Here is a 22,793-nt window from a genome sequence, read left to right as displayed (position 1 = left end):
GCAGGGAGAGTACTCAACCGGATCCACTGTTTTACACAAACGATCGGCACGAACCCAATCCTAGTTTGGGCTGAGATTCACTTCTCAGAGAATACTCGTGATGAAGCTGATTGGAACAGCCGCCCCCATGACCGCGCCCGCCACCGCTGCCACCGCGGTGCCAGCGGTCGCGCCCGTCGAAATCCGGGGCAGGCAGTGGAGGCAGCCACGATGGGACCTCTCTGGCTTGTCGTCGTCGGTGAGGGCGGAGGGGAGGGCCGAGCGGCAGAGGGGACAGCACGTGTGCCCGTGCCTCACTGCCTTGCACAGGCACTCGACGTGGTAATGATGGCCGCAGCCGAGGCGTAGAACTTGTTGTTGCGGCTCCTTCGGGCCTTGCGCTGCCGTTTCCTCGAGACAGATGGCGCACACGGCCGGGGCGCTTGGCTTTGCTCCGAGCCGAGAGAGGAGCCGCGCCTGCTCCGAGCGGGCGCAGGCGGCGGCTATCTCATCAGCGTCGGCGAGACGCGGCGGCCTCAGGTACATGCGCATGTTTCGCTCGAGTGTTTCGCGCGCTAGTCAATCAACCGGGTCAAATGTCGCGGGCCGGATTTGTCAGTTTACAATGTACTGACTTTTAGCTTACTGGGAGAAAAGGGAGAGGCAGGCGCGATTTCTAGGCCCTTGGGGGCCCTACCACTCAGCGCAGTCGGAGAAGCCGGTGAACGAATCTTCGGCGGTCTCAGCCCTACCTGGCCGTTCTATATTATAGGATGGCATCCTTACAAATGGCGTCTCGCGCGCGCTCATCCGGCCGCCTCGCAGCCCCAGCGGCCGGGGGGCGCTTGCCGGGGTTGGGGTTGGTCACACACAGGCGCCAGTTTAACGCGGCGAGCCAGAGGAGTCACACAGGAGAGCCCCCAACACGCCACATTTTCAGCAGCAGACGGGCCGCCGTGAGGGCCCATCCTATATCGAAGGATGGGGTTCGCCGCCGTCCCCCGCGGCCTCCTCACGCCCCCAGCGGCGGCGTTGCCGCTCGGTCAGACTGATGTGGTTCGGACACAAGCGCCAGTTTAACACAGAGAGCCCAACAGTCCGCACATGAGAGTCCTCCCCTCCGCCCCCAAACCAGAGCAGACGCCGGGGGGTGCGCCACGTATGGCGAAAGCAAACGCACGACGGCCGCCGGCGGCCGTTGAGCCGCTGCCGCCGCTCGAGCCTTGTATGTCCGTCCGTCGCCGCCTGTGGCGAGGGCAGTGGAGGTGTGAGATTTGTGCTCGCAAGCGGTGGGCGGGCGAAAGGGTCGGGCGGCGAAAGAGAGCAGACAGCAGACAACGCGAAATGCGGACTACTCGTGTCACATCTACTCCTCGTGTCACCTGGTCATGGTCGTCGCTTTCCTGGCCGGTCTCCGAGTCCTGCTCCTCGCCCGAGTCCTCGTCCAAGTTCGAGTAGTCTTCCTCCTCTTCGTCCTCTTCGTCGATCTCGTCGAGCCGGCTCCTGGCCCGACGCCCGTGACGCTGGGGCCGACTTGCTACGCGCGCTGCGACCCGGACCGCCACCTCTGCTGCCGCCTGTGCTACCCGTAGTCCTTGCCAGCGAGCGAGTGCCTTTTGCGGGGCTGTCGCCAGAGCGGGTGTCGCCACGGCCGTCTTCTGATCTGTTTTCACATTGGGCTAAACCTCACCTCCTCTCCACTCCTCTCGCGGTCGCGTCACACCTTCCCTCGTGCCGCGAGTAGGCGCGTGAGTGATGGCCCTGCCGCCAGGTACACGGCTACACCTCGGGACGCCGTGCTGAGACGGGTAGAGCCGCCCCGCGGGAGCAAAAGCCGCCTCGCGCGCCTCAGCCCGCCGGGCCCCTCGGCGGCCAGTGTGGGGTGGATACGGCGGTGATAAACCCCTCTGACAGCAGCGCCTCACGGCGTGGGCTGCGAGGTCACTCGGGGTGACCCAGGGGGCGGCGGGGGAGCACTCTCCCGCCGGAGCAGCGGGTGATATTCCCGCTACTCGCTCGAGCTTGAGGTGCGCCGCGCCTCGCCTGTGTTGCCTTCCCGGCCGCCCCAGCCGCCCTCACCGTCCTCATCCCCTCCCCCACCCCCTCCCCCTCAGGCTAGGCCCTCGCCACCGCCGCTGCCGCTGTCTCCGCCACAGCCGCCGCTGTTTCCCTCCCCCCCACCCCCTCCGACGCCGTCGCCTCCGCTGCTCCCGCCAGACAGTTGTCAGAAATCACCCGGTTTTGCCCATTTTCGGTCATCCGTCAAAATATCTGAAGATCTGACCGGGGAATTCTCCCCAAACCTTGCTCAGCTGATCCAGCACGGGCCGTAGGCCAGGCCTGGGCAAAGAAACCAGTACCTCATCAGGCTTCCCTGAGCGTCACAGCTCGGTGATCGCGCCGGCCGGACACCACTGTAACGTCCGTTCCGGGCATTTGAACGCGACCTTCGGGGGCAAAGACATGGGCTCTATGGCTCAGACTGGACTCCTCTTGGTCCCTTCTGATGCCCTAGGCCACACCTGGGCCTTACTTGGAGCTCTAGGGGGTGGGCAGGGTTTGCCCCCCGAAACTGGCATGGGGAACCTTAATTAAGAAAAAGGTAAATTTTCTTTTTCTCCCAGGAAGCTAGCTTACTGGGAGAAAAGGGGTTTTCTCCCAGTAAGTAAGCTGTTTTTCTCCCAGTAAGCTAGCTTACTGGGCTGTTTTCTCCCAGTAAGCTAGCTTACTGGGAGCAAAGGGAGAGGGTGTGTGTTCTCTAGGCCCCTAAAGGCCCTCCCTACGCGCGGCGTGAGAGAGAGCACTTGGAGCACTTGGAGTGCAGTCGGTAGCCTCACATCCAGGGCCGGAGAGCTCAGTCTCTCTCTCCCTCTCTCAGTGTATGTGGCTCACCCAGTCACCCTGCGGGCGGGCCGAGATCTTCTGGCCCAGCGAAACTGCTAGTGCAGCACTCGCGGGGTCGCGGGCCGATCTTCTGTTTTTCGCGAGTTTTTGCTGCCTCTCGCCCTTCCTGTCCAGCTGTGTGAGTGTGCAGTGCGTGCTAGCCGTCTCCCATGTTTATTTACCCCTCGCAGACGAGAGAGAGTTGTTGTTGATTGTTGTTGCCAACCCCTTTTCCTGGCTCACAAGCTAAAGATGTTCACGGGCCCCCACAGGGAGGTCTCCCGTCAGCGAATCTCCCCACGGCTCATCAAACGAGGGACGTCAGCGAATCTCCCCACGGCTCATGGGGAGCCCCGGGCACTCTTCAGCTGTACTCGTCTAGGCAGGGGTTGTGTTGTTGCTCGGTCTCTTCCGCCTGCACCGCACCCACTCTCTCGCAGCGACCTTCCTTCATTCCAGCTCGCGGCCGGCCGTCCGTGCATGCTCGTCGTTCGGGGAGGGAGGGGCACTTGGAGCACTTACCTAGCTAGCGCAGCGCGAACTCGCCGTCTGAACCTAGCGCAGCGCGAACTCGCTCTGAGCCTAGCGCAGCGCGAACCCTCGCACACAAAACTTTTGCGCAGCAACTCGGAAAAAAGTTTTCTTTGTGGACAACGCGCGACCGACGTCCCGCAGGGATGAGCATTTACCGCGAGTCGCGCCTCGGCAAGGCCCTCAGGGAAGCGCTCGGCGATATGGTGAGCGCCGAAGCCCTCCCGCCGCACCTCGTCGAGGTGGCGATGTCCAAGTTCGACGCCGTCATCGCGCGCAATCTCTCGGACAAGGCGCTGTCCGAGGTGCCACTGCGCCCTCCCCGCCGCCAACTGCGCTCGCCGCCGTTCACCCGCGGCTCACCTTCGAGCTTGCGCTCCTTCTCTCCAGGCGAGCTTGATGTCGGGGCGGAGACCGGGAACCCTCGCCTCGGTTTTGTCGCATCGGCCGCCGTCGGAGCTGCACGGTGAGATCCGGGACGGCGTGGTCGAGTCGTACCGCTTCGTCGACAACGTCTGGAGCTTTGAGCTCGTCAGCGCGCGCTTCAAAGGACACGTCTTCACCGGCTCCAGAGAGGGCGAAAGGGCGCGGCCGCCTCTATTTGTTGAGCGCATCAAGGTCATCGCCGTGGACCAGAAGCTGGGCGGCGCCGCAATCTCAGGCGGCGAGGCGGGCCCATCTACTGCGCCCTCGCTGCCTCAGTTTGACGGCGCGGACGGCGGTGGCGGCGGCGCGGCGGCGCTTCCTCCGTCGCTGCCGCCCTCTCCGCCGGGAGGCGTTGCTGGGCGGGAGGGGATGGCGGCGCGGGAGGGCCATGAGGTGACGCGGCGGGTGCCTCAGTTCGATGGTGCGGAGTGGAACTGCGTCGTGGGGGTCGGGGTGGGGGCACGTCCGCGACAGGTACCGTGCCACTGCAGGCGACGCAGACTTCGACGACGATGACTTCATCGAGGAGGAGGAGGAGGAGGAGGAGGAGAAGGAGGAGGAGGAGGAGGAGGAGGAGAAGGAGGAGGAGGAGGAGGAGAGGGAGGAGGAGAGGGAGGAGGACGACGACGAGTGGGAGGAGGAGTGGGAGGACGCGGCTCCAGCTGAAGGCGGCGGCGTGGGGGGAATAGGGGCTGGAGGCGGCGGAGGAGAGGGCGCGGGCGCAGAGGAGGAGGAGGACTTCATTGAGGAGGAGGAGGAGGGGGTGGGGCTTCCTATCCCGCAGCCGGCGCTGCTCGCCACGCGGATCACTCTCTCTCTCTGCCGGCGCTTGGCGTCTCACAGCCCGCACGCGCCTGTGAATAGATGGGCGCGCACGGCGCCGTCCGGGGCCCGCCGCTGTCGGGTCGCGGAGCAGGAGACGACGACGACGACGACGACGACGACGACGACGACGACGACGATCCGCTCGCAGACCGGCGCAAGCGGCGGCGGGGCGAGCCGCCGGCCGCGGGCGGGACGGGTTCGCGCGATGAGATGCCATGCCCGCGCCCTCCCCTCTTCTCGCCTCCGATCGCCCCTGGCCCTATGGACGGGCTGTCACTTCCGCAGCACACCGTGGCGACAGCGCGCGGCTCCACCAGGCGAGGACGAGGAGCTCAACTCGGACGACGACTCGGACGGGTCGGGCGACGAGCGGACGTACGACAACATCGTTCTCGCGCAGTACGAGTCCGTCCGCCGCAATCGCAACAAGTGGATCGCCAAGCTGCGCTCCGGCGCGCCGCGGCCGGGGGGGGGGGGGGGAGGGGCGGCGTCTCTTCACGGCGCCTCTTCACGGCGGCACGTGGCGAGTAGGCATCGCGCGGCTGAACGGCGTCGACTACGTCTTCACCACTTGCACCGCTGAGTGGGAATACACGTGAAGGGGGGGTTGAAACGGGCACCCAGCGGGTCACTGGTTGATCCCGGATCCCTGTGTACTGCGCTGTCGACCCTGACAGAGTGCAACGCGAGTTGGTAAAAACTGAAAGGCTGCGTCGTGCTGCTCTCTTCCTCGGTGGGGACGAGCGTCCCAGCTGGGAGCAGGCCCGCGCTGATGAGCGACTGCATGATGAGTCGCGAGATCACATATCTATCATCTACATCGTCTCTCGCATCATCTTGAATATTCCTATAAGCTATACATCTCCAACCGTGTCGTCTTGAAATGTAATCGTATATATACATCCATCCGGGCCCGAGAGGACGCGCGAGTCGTCGAGAGACTAGAGACGCTAGGCGCCTAGGCCGCAGTGCCGGCGCCCCCCTCTACACCGCGGGCGCGCGAGGCAGCGATGATGGCCTGGTTCGCCTTGCGTATCGCGGCCGTGTCCTCGTCGCTGAACTTGCTCGTCCTGTCGTAGTTGAGGAAGCCATCGCACCTGCTCTCGCAAGGGTGTGTGTGCGTGTGAAGTAGCGCTCTCTGGGTCGGCTCAAGACGTCGCCGCGCACTCGAGCTCCACATCTGTCGTCTGCGTGTAGACGCTCGCGGAGACGTGGTCGACGCGGCTGCGCAAGGTCGCCGCCTACGAGGCGCACGGGGGCGGTGTCGAAGGGGCGGTGACGTGTCATGGACGTACTTTCTGAGGGCGGGCTGCCATCTTGACGTATGCCGCCGCCCCTTGCTGCGGCGTGCCAACCTTGAGGTAAGTGTGGCACGCCTGCGGCTTCCACTCCTTGCCACGCACAAAGGCACCGATGCCGCCAAACTCGCCAACCATCGCGTACTGCGTGCCTAAAAGCGCCGGGCTGCACTCTCGCCAACCACGCCACGCCAACTCCGCCCGCTGCGGTGTGCGGCGTGCCGCTCGGCCGCGCGTCGTGAGGGAAGGGGTAAGAGTGGATGTCGTTGACGTCGGCGATGTGGCGGTCGTTTGCGCGGCCGCCAGAGTCGGTGTCGACCAGGCGCGTGGGGTCGAGCCGCTTGAAGAGGGCGACGACCCCTGCCACGTCGTGCGGCGGGGTGTCGAAGACCTCCCAGCAGTCGCCCTCGTTGAAGGCGGTCCACTGAAGGATGCTCGGGTGGTTGCGCCGCCCGTGGACCATCGCGGCGGCGTCGCTCACGAAGAGAGGCACGGTCGCCTTGCTCGCGCGGCCGTACTTCTGGACCATGTCTTGGAAGACGACCACGCCTAGTGTCTCGCCCAGCAGCCTCGGGTGACCCCTCGGGTCCATCTCGGCACACCTTGCGAGACGGCAACGCGCCGAGCCGGTCGGCGTGCCAGTACCAGCGCTCGGGGTTGACCTGCGTCGCGGGCAGGGGAGGGCGTCTCCAGATAGACGCACGCGTGGCGGGTGAGAGGCCAGCGGGTGGGAGGCCCGTCGCGGGCGAGCCATGCGTTGCGGGCGAGCCGTGCGCGTGCGCGTGCGTGGGCGGTGTTGCTGCCTTTTGGTGGAGGCGAATCATGTTGAGCCCAAATGTCGCGACGGCCTCCACGTCGAAGGCGAGCGCCTCGTCGGTGGGCGCGGTGTACTGCCCGTCCGGCCACCAGGACTGGTCGAGGAAGCCGGCCAGGAAGGTGAAGTTGCCGTTGAGGAGGGGCCGCCTCCCCTTGGGTCCGTCGCCGAGCGCAAAGGTGCGCAGCCCAAAGTACGACGTGACTGCGTCGGTGGGGGTGCTCACCTTGAGGTCGTACAGATACGGCTCCGACGGCGACCACGCCGTTGCGCGAGCCACGAAGATGCTCACCTCGCTGCCGGCAGCACCGGCCGCCTCAGCCACCGTCGTCCCGTCCCTGTCGACCACCTCGAACCGGACCGGGGTGGTGGCGCCGCCGCCCTCGACAAAGGCGGTGACCTTGACGTTCGTGGTGGACGCCTGGTCGATCTTGAGCGTGGAAATGTACGACTGGGGCACCGCCTCCATCCAGACCGTCTGCCAGATCCCGGACGACGGGGTGTAGGTGTCGCCTCCGGGCCGGTCGACGGCGGAGACGCGCTGCTTGCCTACCGCCACGTCGACGGCCGTTCTGCGAACCGTCTCGGAGCATCTCGGAGCTGTCTCGGGAGGCGAGGCTGCTTGCCGTTTGGCTGTGCGCCGGCGTCGGACGGGTCGAGCACGTGCACCAGCAGCTCGTTGCCTGCGCGCGCGTGGAGGTCGGGGTGATTTGGAGTGGGCCGTCCTGAGGCGGTGGGAGGTCTCGCCGCCTGCGTGCTTGAGCCGGTCGGTCACGTCGAAGCCGAAGCCGTCGTACCCGCCCGTGTGGTTGCCTGTGGGGCGGTGAGGCGGACGTGTCACGGACGCGCCAAGCCCGCCTTGCAGACCGTCCGCTGTGCTTGCCGAGGCGGCCGTCGTGCCTCAGCAGCAGGCCGTTGAGGTAGACCGTCGCCTGCCAGTCGACGGCGCCAAAGTGGAGCAGCGTCTTCGCGCCGTCGGCGACGGCGGCGTCAAACACCAGTCGATACCACATCTGCGCCACGAGGGTGGCGCTGCTGGCGGGCGCCACGCCGGAGAGGCACGACTCGACGGGGAAGGGGACGAGGATCGAGCCTAGTGAGTGGAGTGGACGGGTTGAATGCGAGCCATGACCGACGGCAGGCTCGGCAGGAGTCGAGCGCCGTTCAGCGGGCGGCCGAAGGGTGGCGCGGCGTCGGCCGCCGGCTCCCACTCCCAGAGTCCGTTGAGGTTCGACCAGAGTGACGGATCGCCCTTGTCGCGGTCGCCGCCGCGACCACGCACCATCTGCGGCCGCGGGTACGCGGGCAGCGGCGTCGTGTCTGCGGAGACCTCGCTTGCCCACCTGGTTGGGATGTCTGCGTCGCCGGACGGGCTGCCGCACTGGGTGCGCCGCCAGGTGCTGGCGGCTGGCCGATGGGAGACGACCGAGAGCTCGCCAAGGGCCGAAGGAGAGGCGGCGCGGTGGCTCGCCGCGCCGGCGGGCAAAAGTAGAATCGCGAGAGCGCAGAGGGCGACGGAGGCGGGCAGCATTATTGTTTCCGCGGCGGTGATTGCAGAAGCGGCACAAGTCGAAGGCGGACTTCGAGTCCGCGACGAGTGAGTCACCTTGGTCGCAGAAAAATCGCGGCTGCGCACCAAGTGCTCCAAGCAAGTGCGCTCATTTTTGTTATTCTCGGGCAGAGAAGGTTCCTTGACCACTCGCGCATTTATCTTGAAGAATGCCATCCTGGAATGTAGGGTCGCACACAGACAAAAGGAAAGAAGAGAGACCGCCATTCGGGCCTCCCGGCCTGCTGCGGCGGCGGGGGGGGCGGCGCCCGGCGCGGCCGGTCGAGGCCGGGCTCGGCCCGGCCCGCGACGGCTGGCCGCCGACGAGCGCGCTCGCGCTGCTCGTCAAAATGGCGGCGGTGGCGATTGCGGCGTGGTCGTTCAGTCGTACAGCGCTCAGGCGTCTGTCATCTGTCATCTGTCGTCTGTTGTCGCATTTCGCACACGCGCGCGCCGCGCGACCCGCGTCGCTCCGCGAGGGCATGAGCCTTCCGCGATTCGATCCCGCAGCCAAAAGCTGCTCGCTCGAACCGCGGCCGACTCTACCATCGCGGCCGCAGCTGTTGAGCTCTTCAGAAGACTGGTGCCTCATATGCTGCCTCCCCTGCGGATGCTGAGGACCATCGGGTCCTTCGGCCACCAAAGTGAGATCACCCGAGAGCAGCTGAGCCTGCCTCTGGCCTCGCCTCCCTCTCCTTCAGGCATTCGTGGCATCCTATGGGTCGTCCAGAGTATCGACCTCTGGCGAGTCAGCCGGTCACTTGATGACACCTACCCAGCGTCGAACAGTGGCGGCGGTTCAGGGCGGCGGCGTCGGGAGCCCTCCCCGCCCCGACACAACGCGAACGAGCGGCCACGAGGGCGAGAATGGCGGCAACGGGCTATGTACCACCCCCCACGCGAGGGGGGCGCGACGGCGAGCGCCTCACCGCGATGCAGGTGGCGGTGCGAGAGGCGACCAACGCAGCCAGGAAGGCCGCAAAGACGATTACGTGGACGGCCATCGAATGGCGCAAGACGAACGCGCCCGAGTGGAGGGGCGGCGCCGCTGGGGAACAGGACGGAGACGATGACGACGACGTAGACGACGACGACGGCGACGACCGCTCACAGCCGGTGCCAGAGGAGGAGCCTACCGACGACGAGGGGGCAGGAGAGGAGTGGGACCGTCGCATGGGGGGGTCGAGGGCTAGAAGCAGCAGCGACACACGCCAGGCGGAGCAGCCAAGCCCCCCCCCGAGGACCGCCGGCCCGAGGCGCGACACGAGCGGGGGGGCACACAGCGGCGGACAGGGGGATGCCGAGCCTTCGATCAGGGTGGTCGTCGCTGGAAGCCGACGAGCGGAGACGCGCGACACGGGAGCGGACACAGTCCCGCGCCCCTTGCCAGTCAACATCATGAGAGGCACCGGGCTCGGCAACCCATTCCCCATGGGGAAGAGAGGCACCGACGAGGCGCTGCGCGACCAGGTATGCGAGGCATTCGACACGTGGCTCCGGCTGCGCACCGTTCCCGCCTCGGCCGTGTGGGACACTAGATCCACGCCAGCGCTCATCCGACAGGCCAACGGGCAGCCCTTCTCACAGGAGATCGCCCCTCGACGCTCCGACGAAGCCAGGACGGGGAACGACGCCGTCGCGGCGATGCGGGCCGCGCTGAACGGCCGCGGCAACGCCAAGGTGGTGCGGCTCGGATGCTCGCCCTCGTGTCGAGAGGGGAGGCTGTGCCACGGGGACAGCCTCGCAGCCATGGCGCGAGAGCTCATCGGCGTACGAGACGAGCGGCGCAGAGAGGGGCAGCAACGTGGAGACGCCCCAAAGCCACGCAAGCCGAGGGCAGACAAAGGGGTGCCGAGAGGCCCGCGAGCCCTCAAAGGCACAAAGGCATACCAGATCGGGCACCTCAGTCTACTGCGGTTTCGGCACGGGCACGAGAGGCAAGTGTCACAGCGGACCCTCGACGCGGTGCGCGAGGCGCAGGGAGCCGGGGTCGAGCCGTGGAACACGGCAGAGCACGACAAGGCAGTCCACGGCCCAACGCCCGAAGGCGGGACGACGAACCCGATGGAGAGCGAGCCGCCAGTGAGTGAGACGTACGACGACGAGGGAGACGACGAGAAAGACGAGAACGCCTCGGCGGACGACGAAATGGCCTTTATCGACGATGCGTTCTTCGAGCTCCCCGACGCAGCAACGGAGGAAGGGGCGGAGGGCGGGGGGAGCCAGAGTCAGTACAGCCAACAGAGTCAGGGGAAAGAGAGCGAGGGGAGCCAGAGCAGCCAAGGCAGCCACAACAGCGCCTCGAGGAGGAGACAATCGAGCCACAATCGCCGCTCGGCGCGACGATTCATGGACCGACTGAGGCTCGAGCTGCTTCTCGGGCACAGGGGGACCGAAACTAGTCAAGCCCGCGCCGGCCAAGACAACGACGACAGCGACGAGGGCGCAAGGAGCGACGACGAGGAGACACCCGACCGTGCAGCAGAGCCAGGACCGAGCGAGCAACCACCCGAAACGGGCCATCCGAACGATGGCAGCCAGGCAGACGACGAATTTACAGTCATGGACGTAGACGAGGAACAGCCAGAGCACGAGGCGTCCCAGCCGCCGAGGAAGCGGGGGCGATTCGAGAACGAACGTAGCGATTCGACGAGTCAGGGAGAGGGGGCGAGCCAACAGCACACAGAGGACGGGGGGCCGGTGACGTACGGGGAGGAGCGCGCACGCACTGCAGGGGACGAAAGGCACGAAGGCGCCCCCCCGCCGGGGTGGGTGCGAGGAGGCGAGACGCGGGGGGCACAGCTTGGACAGCAGGCGCGCAAGAGACAGAAAGCCAGGGAACAAAGAGGAGGCAAGTAGGGGGGGTGGCTCGTAACTGAGGTTCGCCTTCAGAGACAGCCGCCTCCCCATGTGGTGATTGTTGTTCATAACGATATCCCTACAACCACGATCGATGCGAGGACGCAAGTCCACCAAACTCGGCCATTCCAACGGCCAGACCGCTCGCTTAAGGCTGATTGGCTAGACGAGCGGTCTACCTCCGACAGGGCGGTCCGACAGCGCGTGGATCCGGCCCGCCCCGGCGGGTTACGGTTTAGCGCGCCGACAGACCGCCCTCTCCATCACCCTCGCCCAGGGATCTACAATGCTGTCTTAAGGTCCGACAGGTTCGGCACCGGGCACCGCCTCGGTATACAAAATGCGCCTGCGGGCGGACCCTTACAGATCACAGATCACACCGTGAAGATTGAAGTACAGCGATCGCCACCTCGCTGGCCTCTCCGCAGCGCGCAGGCCCCCCCGGCCGCGTCGAACTCATCGGCGCGGGCTCTCTCGGCTACGCCTACGGGACCGGCCCCAGCTTCGGCTGAGGGCTGACAAGCATCAAGCTGCCGAGCCCAAATCACTGTGAGCGTCGTGATTTCTTGTTGGTTTTCTAAAATCTCTCTCAGACACAAGGACAGCAAAAAGAATTCTACCATGGTCCAAGTGCTCCAAATGCTCCCAACTCCCCAGAAATCCCGAGGAGTCGCGCAGTGCCTAGACTGTCTGTGTGCTGTGTGGTGCACGCCCTCCGAGCGGGGTCTGTCTGGGTCTGGTCTGCCCGTCGGGTTGCTGCCCTATCCCACCGGGGTTGTCTATTTATTTATTTATGCTCCAAGTGCTCCAAGTCGCACAACACCGGGCACGGACTGGCGCGCACTGGCACTAACACAGGTCCACTTCCTCTGAAAATGTTTTTCTCGGCGCGCGCGAAGAAGAAAGCGCGAGCCGCCGCGCCTCGGCACCTGCCTCGCCTCGGCGCGCTGTCTGCCCCACCTCGCCTCAACTCACACTCTCCTCACGGTATCACGCCGCAGGAATCATGGCGCCGAAGAAGACGATCTCGAAGAAGGCACCGGCGAAGAAGGCGCCGGCAAAGGCACCGGCGGCAAAGGCGGCTAGCGCTAGCGCTGGCGGCAGCGACGTCACCATCGAGGCTTGCAAGAGCTGAGGCGCATTCAAGACGCGTGAGCCTCGCCCGGCCCGCGCCGCCGCCACCTCATCCGCCGCCGCCGCCACTTCAGTGCCACTACTCAGAGCCAGCGCCCACCGCCACCAGCTAGCCCGCAGAGCTATTCAGAGCTGACACGCACCGCCATCACTGCAGAGCCACAAGCTATTCAGAGCCGCCTTTCACCGCCACCGCTTCTGAGCCCGCTAGCTATTCAGTGCTTCCGCCCGCCTCCACTCTCGCGCAGGCGCCGCCAAGGTGGACGCGCTCGTCAAGGCAGCGGTTCCTGGCGCGTGCGTCACCATCAACGCCGAGAAGCCGCGCAAGGGGTGCTTCGAGGTCAAGGCGAACGGGACGACGGTCGTCTCTCTGACCGACATGCCGCGCCCCTTCACGAAGCTCAAGGCGCTCGACATGGACGAGGTCGCCGCGGACGTCGTCAAGGCCCTCAAGTAGTCTGCAGGGCCTCGCAGTATTTAGGAGGCGCCTCTCTCCCGACCTCGACGTGCGGGTGGCATCGTCGGGCACCACATGACGGCAGCTCCACAAACCCACCGTTTAGCGGTGGGCGGAGATATCGCCCGAGCGAGGAGGCCAGCGATCTACGCGCCAAGTGTCAGGTAATATAACTCAGAAGAAAATGGCGCCGCTCGGTGACGGCGAGGCGGAGGGTGGCGGAGAGCAGGACGAGACTGACAGAAAACAACACAACAACAACAACAACCAACCACCGTAACCCCCCCACCACCACCACCGGCGTGTGCGAAATTCTTTAAAAGAAAAAGAAAGAAAACAGACAACCCCTCTGGAGAGGGATGGGAGGACGGCACGCCGCCCCACCACACAGGGATTTTTTAAGCGGAGAGGTGTGTAATGCGCTAGCCGTCGCCCACCCTAGGGAGTCTGCCTCTTCCTATCTCTCTTCGCAGTCCCTCGGCCCTCGCCAATTTCTCGCTGCAACCTTCATTGTCGCTTCATGCCACCTCCGCGGTCGTCCCACTCTCGTCGTTCTCTCTCTTGTCGCTTCAACCTTCATCCTCTGTCGCTTCGCTCTCCTCTGCCTCGTCCTGCGACGGCGTCGCCGCCTGCCGCTCCCTTGCTCTCGCTTCTTCTCCCGCCTTTCGTCTCATCAGCTCTGGCCTCTGCCCTCCTCGCTGCAATATTTCGGCCCCTCGAGTTTATCGAGCTCTCCTCGCGCTGTCGCGCAAGGACGACTCTTCTGACGCCCACTCCTATCATTTGCCGCCAAGTCATATTATTGCTCAGGTCCACTCTCTCTTCGAACACTTGAGTGCCTCCACCGATGATGTTGGCGCTGGGGTCCCCTTCGGGTGCATCGTTACAGCTGACGACGGGATTACCACTGGTGTTTCGTCCTCCTGGGAGTCGTCTTCCCCGGCTTCCTTGCGTTCAGCGTGGCTCACCCTCCATGCCGTGAACAGGCGCTTTATCCACCCTATATTCTTCTCTCGCTCCTCTGCCCGTGCCTTGGTCTTGTCGTTGTTTCGCACCCATGTCTGTATGGCGATCGAGGCTGCCTTCCCCCACTACCTGTAGTTCACTCGTCACCACGTCACCTCTCCCGCGAGCTCCCCTCTCTTTCTTTCGGGTATGGAGTCCGAATCAGTCCGTGAGTGCGGGCAGCGTGCAGGCAATCACGGGCGCTATTTTGTCGTACTCCTCTTCGGCGAGCGCTCCGAATCTAGACCCTATTGCCTTTAAGGAGGCTGCCCTCGCGCGTCTCACTCAGGGATGTGGCGGTGTCTTTTGAGTCCGGCGCCGCCCGTTCGACTCTTGCTGTCGCCCTCGCGCCGTGTGTTTGTCGAGCTTCCGCATGAAGTGACGCGCCTCTTCCTTATTTCCAGCGCAGCTGCCGCTCAGTATGTGCGCCAACGACGCCTGTGCGCTGTGGCGGAATTTATTAAAATAAAATAAATAGAGCAGTCATCTCCAGGCACCAGGGAAATAAATAAATAAACAGAGCAGTCATCTCCAGGCACCAGGGAGAGATGGGCGACCGACGCACACGACACAGAGGGACAGTGCGCACCCCGCCCCGCTCGCAGGGCGTGCATCACACTGGTGGACTGTGTGACTCCTCGGGTTGTGTATCGCGCGCCTTGCGGGGGGGGGCGCGGAAAAGAGGAACCTCTTAGCGCCATCGCCATGGCGCTGCAAGCAGCGCCGGGCAACGACGACTTACCGCCTCCCGGTCCCCCTCGGCACGCCTCCGCTGGGTTTCTCGGACTCAGAGGGGCGCAAGAGAGTACATGGCAGGATCTCAGAGGCGGCTGCTGCCGTTGCTCGCCGTCACCGGCTGCTTCGCGCTGCGGCCGCAGCTCGCTGCCCGTCCGCAGCTCGCAGCCACTCGCCCAGCTTCGCGCGCCGCGGAGCCGGCGCTGCCTGCGGCACCAGGCCTGGCCGCCGCCGCGGCACTGCTGCTCCAAACACCGCTGCCGGCGGCGGCGGCCGCGAGTGGAGAAGCGGGCTTTTCGTCGGCCTCGTACTACACTACGCTTACGCTCTACGTCCTCGCCTTTCCGGGCGTCTACTCCCTCGTCAAGCGCTCCACCAAGTCCAAGGTACGCCGCGCTTGCCGCCGCCGCCGCAGCCTCTGCCGCCGCCGCAGTAGCCGCCGCCGCCGCCGCCATCCCGCCCTCTGGTCCGCAGGTGGTGCGCAAGACGTACGAGGTCGCCGGGCCCGCCGCTCCCGCCGGCCGGCCTGTGCGCGAGCTCGCCGGCGACATCCTCGCCTTCTTCCAGGCCGCTTCCGAGACACTTCCGAGACACGTCGACACAGTCGTGCGAGAGTCGCACCGGCGAGCGAGCCCGCCTCTGCCGCCAGGCTAACAACTACAAGGTGAAGGACCGCGGCGACGTCATTGTCTTTGAGGGCGTGCAGGCGCCGCTCGCTGGCCGCCATTGCTCTGCCACATCTCCGAGACATCTCGGCAAATTGTCGGCCAGCTCTCGGCCAGGTCTCGTCCACCTCTCTGCCACACCCCCGCGGCATCTCGCAGGCGCCGCTCGCCGGCCGGGCCGCCTTTTTGACCTTTTGTGTCTTCATCGCGCTCGGCTCGCTCTCCCTCGTGCTGACCATCCTCGAGCAGTCGGTGCTCGGCGAGGGGAACGGGCTGGGCAGCTGGTGGTACGCGTCGACCCTCGTCTCTCCCGTCGCGGGCAAGTGCTGCCCCGACGCCGCAGGGAGGGGCGGACTGCCCGGGACGCGTCCACGACATGTCCACGGCGCGTCGCCGATAGGTACTACCTCGACAACGCCGAGCGGACGGACCTCTTCAAGGTCAAGATTGTGACGTCGGACGACGAGATGGTGTCGGACGTCGTCATCGAGGGGGACGACGAGGAGGTTGGACGGACTCCCACCGCACCCGCGACCGGACCTCGGCCGCGCTCTCCTGTCTCTGCTGCTGCACCTCGGCCGCTGAGTGGACCGCCCACAGCGAGATATCGGCTAGATCTCGGCAGATCGCGGCTAGATCTCGGCTGTACCTCGGCCGCTAGGTGGACCGCTTCCAGCGCACCCTCGACCTGAGCGAGAAGGGGATGGCGCGCGAGAACTAGCCGAGATCCACCGAGATGCGCCAGAGAGACAGTGCGCTGGCCCCGCCAGCTCCCGGCCGTCCCTCGTAAGGTTCGCAGGATGTGCGGCGAGTCGCAGCTCACCCCCACGCCGCTCTCCTCAGGTCCGCGTCAAGGGCCTCTTTGAGGGCTGAGAGCGGCTCAAGCCTCGCTCATGCCGGCTCTAGCACGTGGTTTTTCCCTCTCCGTCTGCTCGCGCTCGCGCATTCCGCATCGATAATGTCGTCCGGAGAATTCGCATGAGATTACATATTTCGTCGGACGCCGCGGCGGGCCCGACCGCCGCCGCGAGCGGCCCCGCCGACGGCGGGACTCGTCTTCGCTCTCGTCTATCCGTGATCCGAGCCGTGCCCCGTGCGTGACGCCTGTTAAATGCATTTGTTGGGGGCGGCTGCTCTTCTTTTTCGTTTACACAACGTACGCTCAAAACCACACACGAGTGGAGGATGCACTATGGCATTAGCATCGTGCGGGGGGGTGCAATCCATCCGCCGCCGCGATCCGGCGCCGAATGACAAACGGAGCTCAAAGGGGGAATCCAGCGGTATGGGAAGAGGGGGAGGGGGCACGTTACGCCCGCCGCGTGCGTGCGGCTCTCGGCGGCGCGGCTAGAGCTTGTCCTCGTACTCGGAGATGGGCGGGATCATCTCCTTGAGGCCCTTGCGCTTCCGGATGCCTGCGGCCGGGACGGGGAGGGGTGAAGCGATGCGGACGCGGAGGGGAGAGGGGAGGCAGAGGAGGGGAGGAGCAGGCGGGGAGGGAGGGAGTGGTTGGTGAGCGCACCGGTGACGAGCTCGATCGTGTCCTTGTTAGTGAAGGGGTCGCCCGGCATCGTGTCCCAGTGGTGGAAGACGAGCTGCGGGAAGGCCTGGCCGCCCGTGTTTTGGCGGAGGAAGGAGGTGAAGCCGAACGACTCCGAGACGGGCAGGTAGGCCTTGACGGTCCACATCGGGGTACCGGGGCGGTTGATCTCCTCGACCACCTGGATGGGGGGGGGGGGGGGGGAGGCAGGTTGGAGACGGAAGGGGGCGCGTGGAGGGGAGCGAGGCGGAGCGAGGCGAGGGCGGGAGGGGGGAGGGGGGAGCGGGGCCGGGCGCTCGCCTGGCCGCGCTTGCGCGTGATGGACGAGTACGCCTGCCCCTTGACGGCCTCGGGGCACTGGATCTCGCACATGAAGACGGGCTCCTGCAGCCGCGGCGACGCCGTCATCATCGAGGCGAGGAAGCAGCGGCGCGCGGTCGGGATGATCTGGCCGCCGCCGCGGTGGATGGTGTCGGCGTGCAGCACGACGTCGTGGATGTGGATCATGACGTCGCGGCACGTCTCGTCGCAGAGCGGGCCCTCCTTGCACACCCACTGCCAGCCCGCCACCACCGAGTCCTTAATCTCGTTGAGGTACTGCACGCCCACCGTCACGTCCACCACGAGGTTAGGGCCGGTGCCGTCGGGGCCAAAGCACCAGATCTTCTGCGTCGTCTGCTTGTCCCAGCCGAACTTGTCGACGAGCACGCGCGTGCGCGCCTTCGGGTCCATGCCCGCCGAGACCTCGCCCTCCTCGATGGCGTCCGCGAGGGGCGTCTGCGCGTCGTCCTCGCCGTAGCCGAGCGGCAGCGCCTTGCAGTAGAGGCGGTTGTGCTTGTTGGGCGACTTGGAGATGACGGTGCGCGACGACTCGTCGGAGACGGTCTCGCGGTACGAGACGACGGGGTCGGAGATGTTGATGGGCGCGCCGTTCATGAAGTCCTCCTGCAGGTCCTTGAGGCAGATCTCGATGTGCAGCTCGCCGCAGCCCGCGATGATGTGCTCGCCCGACTCCTCCATGGAGCAAACGACGAGCGGGTCCGACTTCGCGAGCCGCTTGAGGCCCTCGACCAGCTTGGGCAGGTCGTTGGGGTTCTTCGGCGCCACGGCGACGCGCACGACGGGCGAGACCGAGTACTTCATGGTGACGATCGGGTGGCACTCGGTCGCGTCCGCGTCGGCGATCGAGCCCGCCTTGACGATGTACTGGTCGATGCCGACCAGCGCGCAGGTGTTGCCCGCGGTGACCGACTCGACCGACTCGGTCTTGCGGCCCATCATGAGGATGGTGCGCTGCACGTTCTTGATGAAGAGGTCCTCCTTCTTGCCCTGCACGTAGTTCGGGCCCATGATCTTGACCTTGGCACCCGTGCGCACGGTGCCCGAGAAGACGCGGCCGAAGGCTGCGGGCGGGGCGAGGGGCGGTGAGGGCGCGCGTCTCTGAGTGCCCGACGCACTCGCGGGCTCAGTGCGGAGCGAGGGCCGCGGCGCCAGAGTGTGCGGCGTCTACTCGCGTGCGAGTCACGGCTCGTCCCTAGGGGCGCGGCTCCTCCCTAGAGGGGCGCGCGCCGAAGAAGCGGCCCTTGTCGGGCGTCGGGATCATCTTGGAGATGTACATGACGAGGGGGCCCTCGGCGGCGCACTCGCGGATGCCGTTGCACCAGATGTCGTCCGACGGGCCCGTGTAGAGCGCCTCGGCGCGGTACTTCTGCGCCTGCCGCGGCGACGGCAGGTGCTGCACCAGCATCTCGAGCAGCGCGTCGTGCGCCGGCAGCCACTTCTGCATGCACCGCTTGAGCAGCGGCTTCTGGCGGAGCTGCAGGTCATCCTTGGTGAGCTGCACGCCCACCGCGTTGAGCATCTTGGTCACCGCGTCGTACTGCTCGTCCATGCAGTTCTTGAAGATCTTCGCGATCGGCGTCAGGCAGAAGAGGCAGAAGGCGCGCTCGAGGCCCTTGGGCGCGTCGCCGCCCGCCGCCTTGATCCACTTCTTCTCCTTGGGGTTGAAGTAGTTGTCGCCCCAGAGGCGGGTCATCATCTTCTCGATGTCGACGTTGAACTTCTTGGCGTACATGCGCGCGAACTTGGTCAGCGTGAAGGCCCAGCCGTGCAGGCCCGCCGAGAAGGCGACGGTGCCCTTGGTCGGGTCGACCTGGCACTCGCCCATCGCCTCGGCGTTGTAGGTGGCGACGAGGACGTTGACGTTCTCGATGTGCTTGACGAAGGCCTGGTACATGTCCTCCGACGGCAGCTGCAGCTCGAGGAACGCGCGGTCCAGCTTGTTGATGGTGATCACCGGCTTGATAAGCTCGCCCATGGCCTGGCGCAGCACCGTCTCGGTCTGCACGCAGACGCCCTCGACGCAATCGACGACGACGAGCGCGCCGTCGGTGACGCGGAGCGCGGCGGTGACCTCGGACGAGAAGTCAACGTGGCCCGGCGAGTCTACGCCGCGCGGGAGTGCGGAGGGGGCGAGGTGAGCGGCTGCGGCGAGGGGCGCACAGGGCTGGGCAAGGGAGCGGGCAAACGCGCCGATGAGGTTGATCAGAAACTCGTTGCCGTTCGAGTCGGGGGGGAGCTTGTAGTGCTCCTCCGCCTTGAAGAAGAGCGAGATGCCGGTGGACTTGATGGTGATGCAACGGTCCTGCTCGTCCTGACGCGTGTCGGTCAGGCGCGTGTCGCCAGCCGCCGACGCCGCGATGATGCCCGCCGCGGCGACGAGCGAGTCGGTGAGGGTCGACTTGCCGTGATCGACGTGCGCGATCACGGACATGTTCCGGATGTTGGTCGGCTTCTTCTGAATAGCCTGGAGCTCCTCCATGGTAACTGCACGCAGGGAAGAGGGGGCAGACAGCGCTCAGACGGGCCCAGCGCAGCAGGCCCGTGCTCCCGCGCAGCCGGAGGCGCGCGCGACGGGCCGAGGCGGCGGGCGTGGCGACGCACAGTTCACCATCTTGAAGGCGTTCGGCGAGTTGTTTTGGTACGAGCCTACCGCAGAAGACACACATCATCAGCACGCCGCTCGCATGCGCCGTGTGCGCTGGCGAGGGCGACTGGCCGCGGGTCCCGCCCACAGCGCGAGAGGCAGGCGGCGGCGGAAGAGTCCGCTGGCGGCGCGGCGTGCCGCGGGGGAGGCGTGGACGCCGCGGCAAGACTTTGCACTGGCGAGCGCGTGCCTCAAGAGGTGTGTCTCACGAAAGGTTAAGAATTCTTTTTTAGGAGCCTTGAACTCTTTTTTGAGCTAGCCTTCGATGTTAGGAAACAAAGCAACGACATGGCATCTCGCTCTCGGGCCCCGACAGACATCCCGCACACCCGCCGCCCCCGCGCGCGCCCCACCCCGGCCGGGAGAAAGGGGAGTGACAGATTGGGACGGCAACAGAACGAGTATCTTGCACTCCATGTGCAAGAACGCAGGGTAAATGATCACTTCCGCCCCCTCGCTCCCAACCCATCCACCTCGCCCCGGGCCGCGCCGCGCAATCTCGGGCGATCTCGCGCAATTCTCGGGCGATCTCGGCACTCGGGGCCGCGCCGCGCCATCTCGGGCGATCTCGGATCGCGCGGCGGCACACCTGCTCAAAAAAAGGAAGGGCCCGGTTGGAGCCACGGGGCTCACGTGCTCGCTCGCGGTGCGCCGTGCGCCGCCTCACTCTCTGCGCCACTTGTGAGGCGTTGGCGAGGGCCGGTGAGGCGGCGCCCCGCGCGGCGCGTTCATCGCGCCACTCTTTTTGCCCTTTACCCCCTCAACAAGAGAGAGAGAGGGTCTGTGAGAGAGGCCGCCCTCAGAGCGCACAGAGGGCAGAGCCAGCGAGGCCACACCGTGGCAACATTAAAAGCACATGTGCATGTAAATGCAGCACCGCCCAACTGCCAACACCGCGCGCACCCCTCCTCGATCGAGGTGTTTCAGGAGGAGCTCAGGCGGTGTGTCTAGGCTACGACTCGCTTCACAGGAGACAGGCTGTTGACAGGACTACGGCGTGCAATGCCCACATCAAGCTCCACCCCGAACTCACGACTCGTTTCTAGTCCCTCTTCTCTTGACCCCGCGTGCAGGTGACTGCGGCGACGAGCGCGGCCACTGACTCCGAGGAGGATGGGAGGAATCCCTGGTCTCTCCCCTCGTCCTGCGATGTGTTGTTGCTCTGAGCCATGTCGCACGCACATCTCCACGAGTTGTCACGAGCTGTGCGGCTTGTCGCGCAGCGCATGGATCTCCTTGACCATGCCGTACACGCGCCTGACAAACGGTGCGGGTATCTCACGGGCCGTGTGTCCACGATATCGCCACAACATTGCGTCCACGTCACCAAATCACGAGCATCAGCACACACGCAAAGCCGGAGAGGTACCTACGCATCAAGAGACGCTCGTGGAGGGAGCGCGGGGCTGCCTCCCGAGGCCAGGCGGCGGTTCGCCAGTTTCTCTGCGAGCGCAGCATCCGCACTTCAAGCGAGGACACCCCAAGCCCGAGGCCGGCCTTGTCGGCGGGCTCGCGTTTCCTCTCCGCCCACGCCGCCTGGTGGGCGAGCATCTCGCGGGTAACCATGACAAACATGGCGACCACAGCGAAGGCCAGGTATGAGAGCGGTCGCGCAATCGCAGCGAGCAGCCGCGAGGATGCGACCTGCAACACATCACGGGTGGTGAGTGCCTGCAGTGTCCAGCAGCGCACTTGGCGCTGTGGCGCTGTGCGGTTAGTGAGGCCATGCTGCCCAATGCTTCTAGATAGGGCGACCCAGCGGAGCATGACGCGACGCAGCGAGCCCGGCATCGGCAGGAGCAGGAGCAGCAGCAGCAGCACCTCGCCGCAGAGAAAGTAGAAGACGAGGTTGTTGAGCAGCGATGCCATGTCCGTGGTGGATTGCAGCGGTCGATGAGTGGCACTGGACACCGAGTCGGGACGGCCGTCGCGCAGCTCGTCTCAAAAAAATCTTCTCCCCAATTTGCCATGCGGCGATCCTCTGCTCGGGGAAGACGACTCCGAGGAGGACGAAACACCAGTGGTAATCCCGCCATCAGCTGTCACGATATACCCGAAGGGAACCCCAGTGCCAACACCGACCGTTGAGGTACAAGTGTTCGAAGAGAGAGTGGACCTGAGCAACGACATGACTTGGAGGCAAATGATCGGAGTGGGAGTCAGAAATGTGGTCCTTGCGCGAGGGGAGCTCGATAAACTCGAGGGGTCAAATTATGCCGCGAGGAGGGCGGAGTTACGCAGAGCGGCGAGAGAAGCAGCGAGAGCAAGGCAGACGGCAGCGGCGTCTCAGAACGAGGCCGAGGAGAGCGATGAGTCAGAGGATGAAACAGCAGGGGAGAGAACGAGGACGAGAGTGAGAAGAACGAGAGGTGGCATGAAGGTCGCTGCGAGAATTGGTGAGAAACTGCGAAGAGAGATAGGAAGTGGTAGACGCCCGAGGGTGGGCGACGGCCAGCACCACACTCCTCTCCTTAAAATCCCTGTGTGGTGGCGGCGTGCCGTCCTCCCATCCCTCTCTTGGGGTGTCTGTTTTCTTTCTTTGATCCTCTGCTCGACGGCGTGCAAATCTCGCGATTGTCGATCAAACTCGGCGGGCTTCATTCGACGCCGTTTACGCGATCGGCTTGCCTTCGTTTTTTCTTTTGCGAGGGGGAGGGGGGGGATAATAATTATTATTACTTGCTGGCACGGAAATCCCGCAAGGGTGGTGTCCGCTCCCGCCCCCGTCAAACCTCCTCCTTTCCTCTTCTCTTCCTCTCCCCCTCTCCGCCGCTCCCCTCCTCGCCGCACCCGTCTCCCCCACCGCCCTCGCCGCCGCCCCCCCCTCCGCCGCCCCCCCTTCCGCCTCCCCCCTCCCCGCCGCCCCCCTCTCCCCCGCCACTCTCCCCCCCGCCGCCCTCCTTTCCGCCGCCCCCCCCGCCGCCTCCCCCCCCCTCTCTACCTCCTCCGTCTCCGCCGCCTCCTCCTGCCTCGCCGCCTCCTCCTCCATCGCCGCCTCCCCCTTCACCACCTCCCTCCACACCTCCTCCTCCCCCTCCACTCTCGCCCGTTCCGCCGCCGCCGCCTCCCTTGCAGCCTCCCTTGCTACCCCCTCCCCTCCCCCCCTC

At 65.5% G+C, this 22,793-nt stretch overlaps 7 protein-coding genes across 7 annotated transcripts; 4 read left to right on the top strand and 3 right to left on the bottom strand.

The window, feature by feature from the left end:
- Positions 1–84: 84 nt before the first annotated feature.
- EMIHUDRAFT_197495 (hypothetical protein) lies at positions 85–531 on the bottom strand (the record flags this gene model as incomplete). The annotated part of the gene is made up of 1 exon (XM_005767253.1): positions 85–531. The coding sequence occupies one exon, from the start codon at positions 529–531 to the stop codon at positions 85–87; it is 447 nt and encodes a 148-aa protein (XP_005767310.1).
- Positions 532–3,539: 3,008 nt separating this feature from the next.
- On the top strand, positions 3,540–4,211 carry EMIHUDRAFT_197494 (hypothetical protein; the record flags this gene model as incomplete). Its single annotated transcript, XM_005767252.1, has 3 exons — positions 3,540–3,698; positions 3,784–4,094; positions 4,169–4,211. The coding sequence occupies 3 exons, from the start codon at positions 3,540–3,542 to the stop codon at positions 4,209–4,211; spliced, it is 513 nt and encodes a 170-aa protein (XP_005767309.1).
- Positions 4,212–5,492: 1,281 nt separating this feature from the next.
- Positions 5,493–8,343, bottom strand: EMIHUDRAFT_461645 (hypothetical protein). The gene is made up of 8 exons (XM_005767251.1): positions 7,918–8,343; positions 7,624–7,849; positions 6,646–7,328; positions 6,545–6,604; positions 6,133–6,491; positions 5,940–6,086; positions 5,812–5,885; positions 5,493–5,741 (listed from the first exon to the last, which is right to left on the bottom strand). Exons 1-8 carry the CDS (start codon positions 8,285–8,287, stop codon positions 5,603–5,605), a joined length of 2,058 nt encoding a protein of 685 aa, XP_005767308.1. The 5' UTR covers positions 8,288–8,343; the 3' UTR covers positions 5,493–5,602.
- A 554-nt stretch (positions 8,344–8,897) lies between these two features.
- Positions 8,898–10,667, top strand: EMIHUDRAFT_197491 (hypothetical protein; the record flags this gene model as incomplete). Its single annotated transcript, XM_005767250.1, has 6 exons — positions 8,898–8,949; positions 9,007–9,102; positions 9,210–9,336; positions 9,562–10,109; positions 10,182–10,550; positions 10,627–10,667. The coding sequence occupies 6 exons, from the start codon at positions 8,898–8,900 to the stop codon at positions 10,665–10,667; spliced, it is 1,233 nt and encodes a 410-aa protein (XP_005767307.1).
- Positions 10,668–11,785: 1,118 nt separating this feature from the next.
- EMIHUDRAFT_197490 (hypothetical protein) lies at positions 11,786–12,755 on the top strand (the record flags this gene model as incomplete). Its single annotated transcript, XM_005767249.1, has 3 exons — positions 11,786–11,794; positions 11,968–12,022; positions 12,547–12,755. 3 exons carry the CDS (start codon positions 11,786–11,788, stop codon positions 12,753–12,755), a joined length of 273 nt encoding a protein of 90 aa, XP_005767306.1.
- A 1,803-nt stretch (positions 12,756–14,558) lies between these two features.
- EMIHUDRAFT_350414 (hypothetical protein) lies at positions 14,559–16,324 on the top strand. Its single transcript, XM_005767248.1, has 7 exons — positions 14,559–14,881; positions 14,970–15,062; positions 15,145–15,201; positions 15,320–15,488; positions 15,566–15,666; positions 15,822–15,866; positions 16,004–16,324. Exons 1-7 carry the CDS (start codon positions 14,570–14,572, stop codon positions 16,031–16,033), a joined length of 807 nt encoding a protein of 268 aa, XP_005767305.1. The 5' UTR covers positions 14,559–14,569; the 3' UTR covers positions 16,034–16,324.
- On the bottom strand, positions 16,292–19,687 carry EMIHUDRAFT_420527 (hypothetical protein). The gene is made up of 6 exons (XM_005767247.1): positions 19,644–19,687; positions 19,203–19,526; positions 18,270–19,145; positions 17,046–18,103; positions 16,683–16,881; positions 16,292–16,575 (listed from the first exon to the last, which is right to left on the bottom strand). The coding sequence occupies exons 1-6, from the start codon at positions 19,651–19,653 to the stop codon at positions 16,508–16,510; spliced, it is 2,535 nt and encodes an 844-aa protein (XP_005767304.1). The 5' UTR covers positions 19,654–19,687; the 3' UTR covers positions 16,292–16,507.
- Positions 19,688–22,793: the final 3,106 nt, after the last annotated feature.

Source organism: Emiliania huxleyi, assembly GCF_000372725.1.
Source record: "Emiliania huxleyi CCMP1516 unplaced genomic scaffold EMIHUscaffold_5, whole genome shotgun sequence".
Lineage (NCBI taxonomy): Eukaryota > Haptophyta > Isochrysidales > Noelaerhabdaceae > Emiliania > Emiliania huxleyi.
This window is presented reverse-complemented; position numbering and strand designations above follow the sequence as displayed.

What these genes read in the sequence shown, in the direction of transcription:
- EMIHUDRAFT_461645 (XM_005767251.1), bottom strand. Translation starts at nt 8,287, where the DNA reads ATGCTGCCCGCCTCCGTCGCCCTCTGCGCTCTCGCGATTCTACTTTTG. An exon ending in GCGCGTTGCCGTCTCGCAAG is followed by an intron (nt 6,492 to 6,544) that starts GTGTGCCGAGAT and finishes GCGAGACACTAG; the next exon opens with GCGTGGTCGTCTTCCAAGAC. An exon ending in ACGACAGATGTGGAGCTCGA is followed by an intron (nt 5,742 to 5,811) that starts GTGCGCGGCGAC and finishes TTGCGAGAGCAG; the next exon opens with GTGCGATGGCTTCCTCAACT.
- EMIHUDRAFT_350414 (XM_005767248.1), top strand. Translation starts at nt 14,570, where the DNA reads ATGGCAGGATCTCAGAGGCGGCTGCTGCCGTTGCTCGCCGTCACCGGC. An exon ending in AGCGCTCCACCAAGTCCAAG is followed by an intron (nt 14,882 to 14,969) that starts GTACGCCGCGCT and finishes TCTGGTCCGCAG; the next exon opens with GTGGTGCGCAAGACGTACGA. An exon ending in ACCTGAGCGAGAAGGGGATG is followed by an intron (nt 15,867 to 16,003) that starts GCGCGCGAGAAC and finishes CGCTCTCCTCAG; the next exon opens with GTCCGCGTCAAGGGCCTCTT.
- EMIHUDRAFT_420527 (XM_005767247.1), bottom strand. An exon ending in CCGCTCCCTTGCCCAGCCCT is followed by an intron (nt 19,146 to 19,202) that starts GTGCGCCCCTCG and finishes CGCGCGGCGTAG; the next exon opens with ACTCGCCGGGCCACGTTGAC. An exon ending in CACGATCGAGCTCGTCACCG is followed by an intron (nt 16,576 to 16,682) that starts GTGCGCTCACCA and finishes TCCCGGCCGCAG; the next exon opens with GCATCCGGAAGCGCAAGGGC.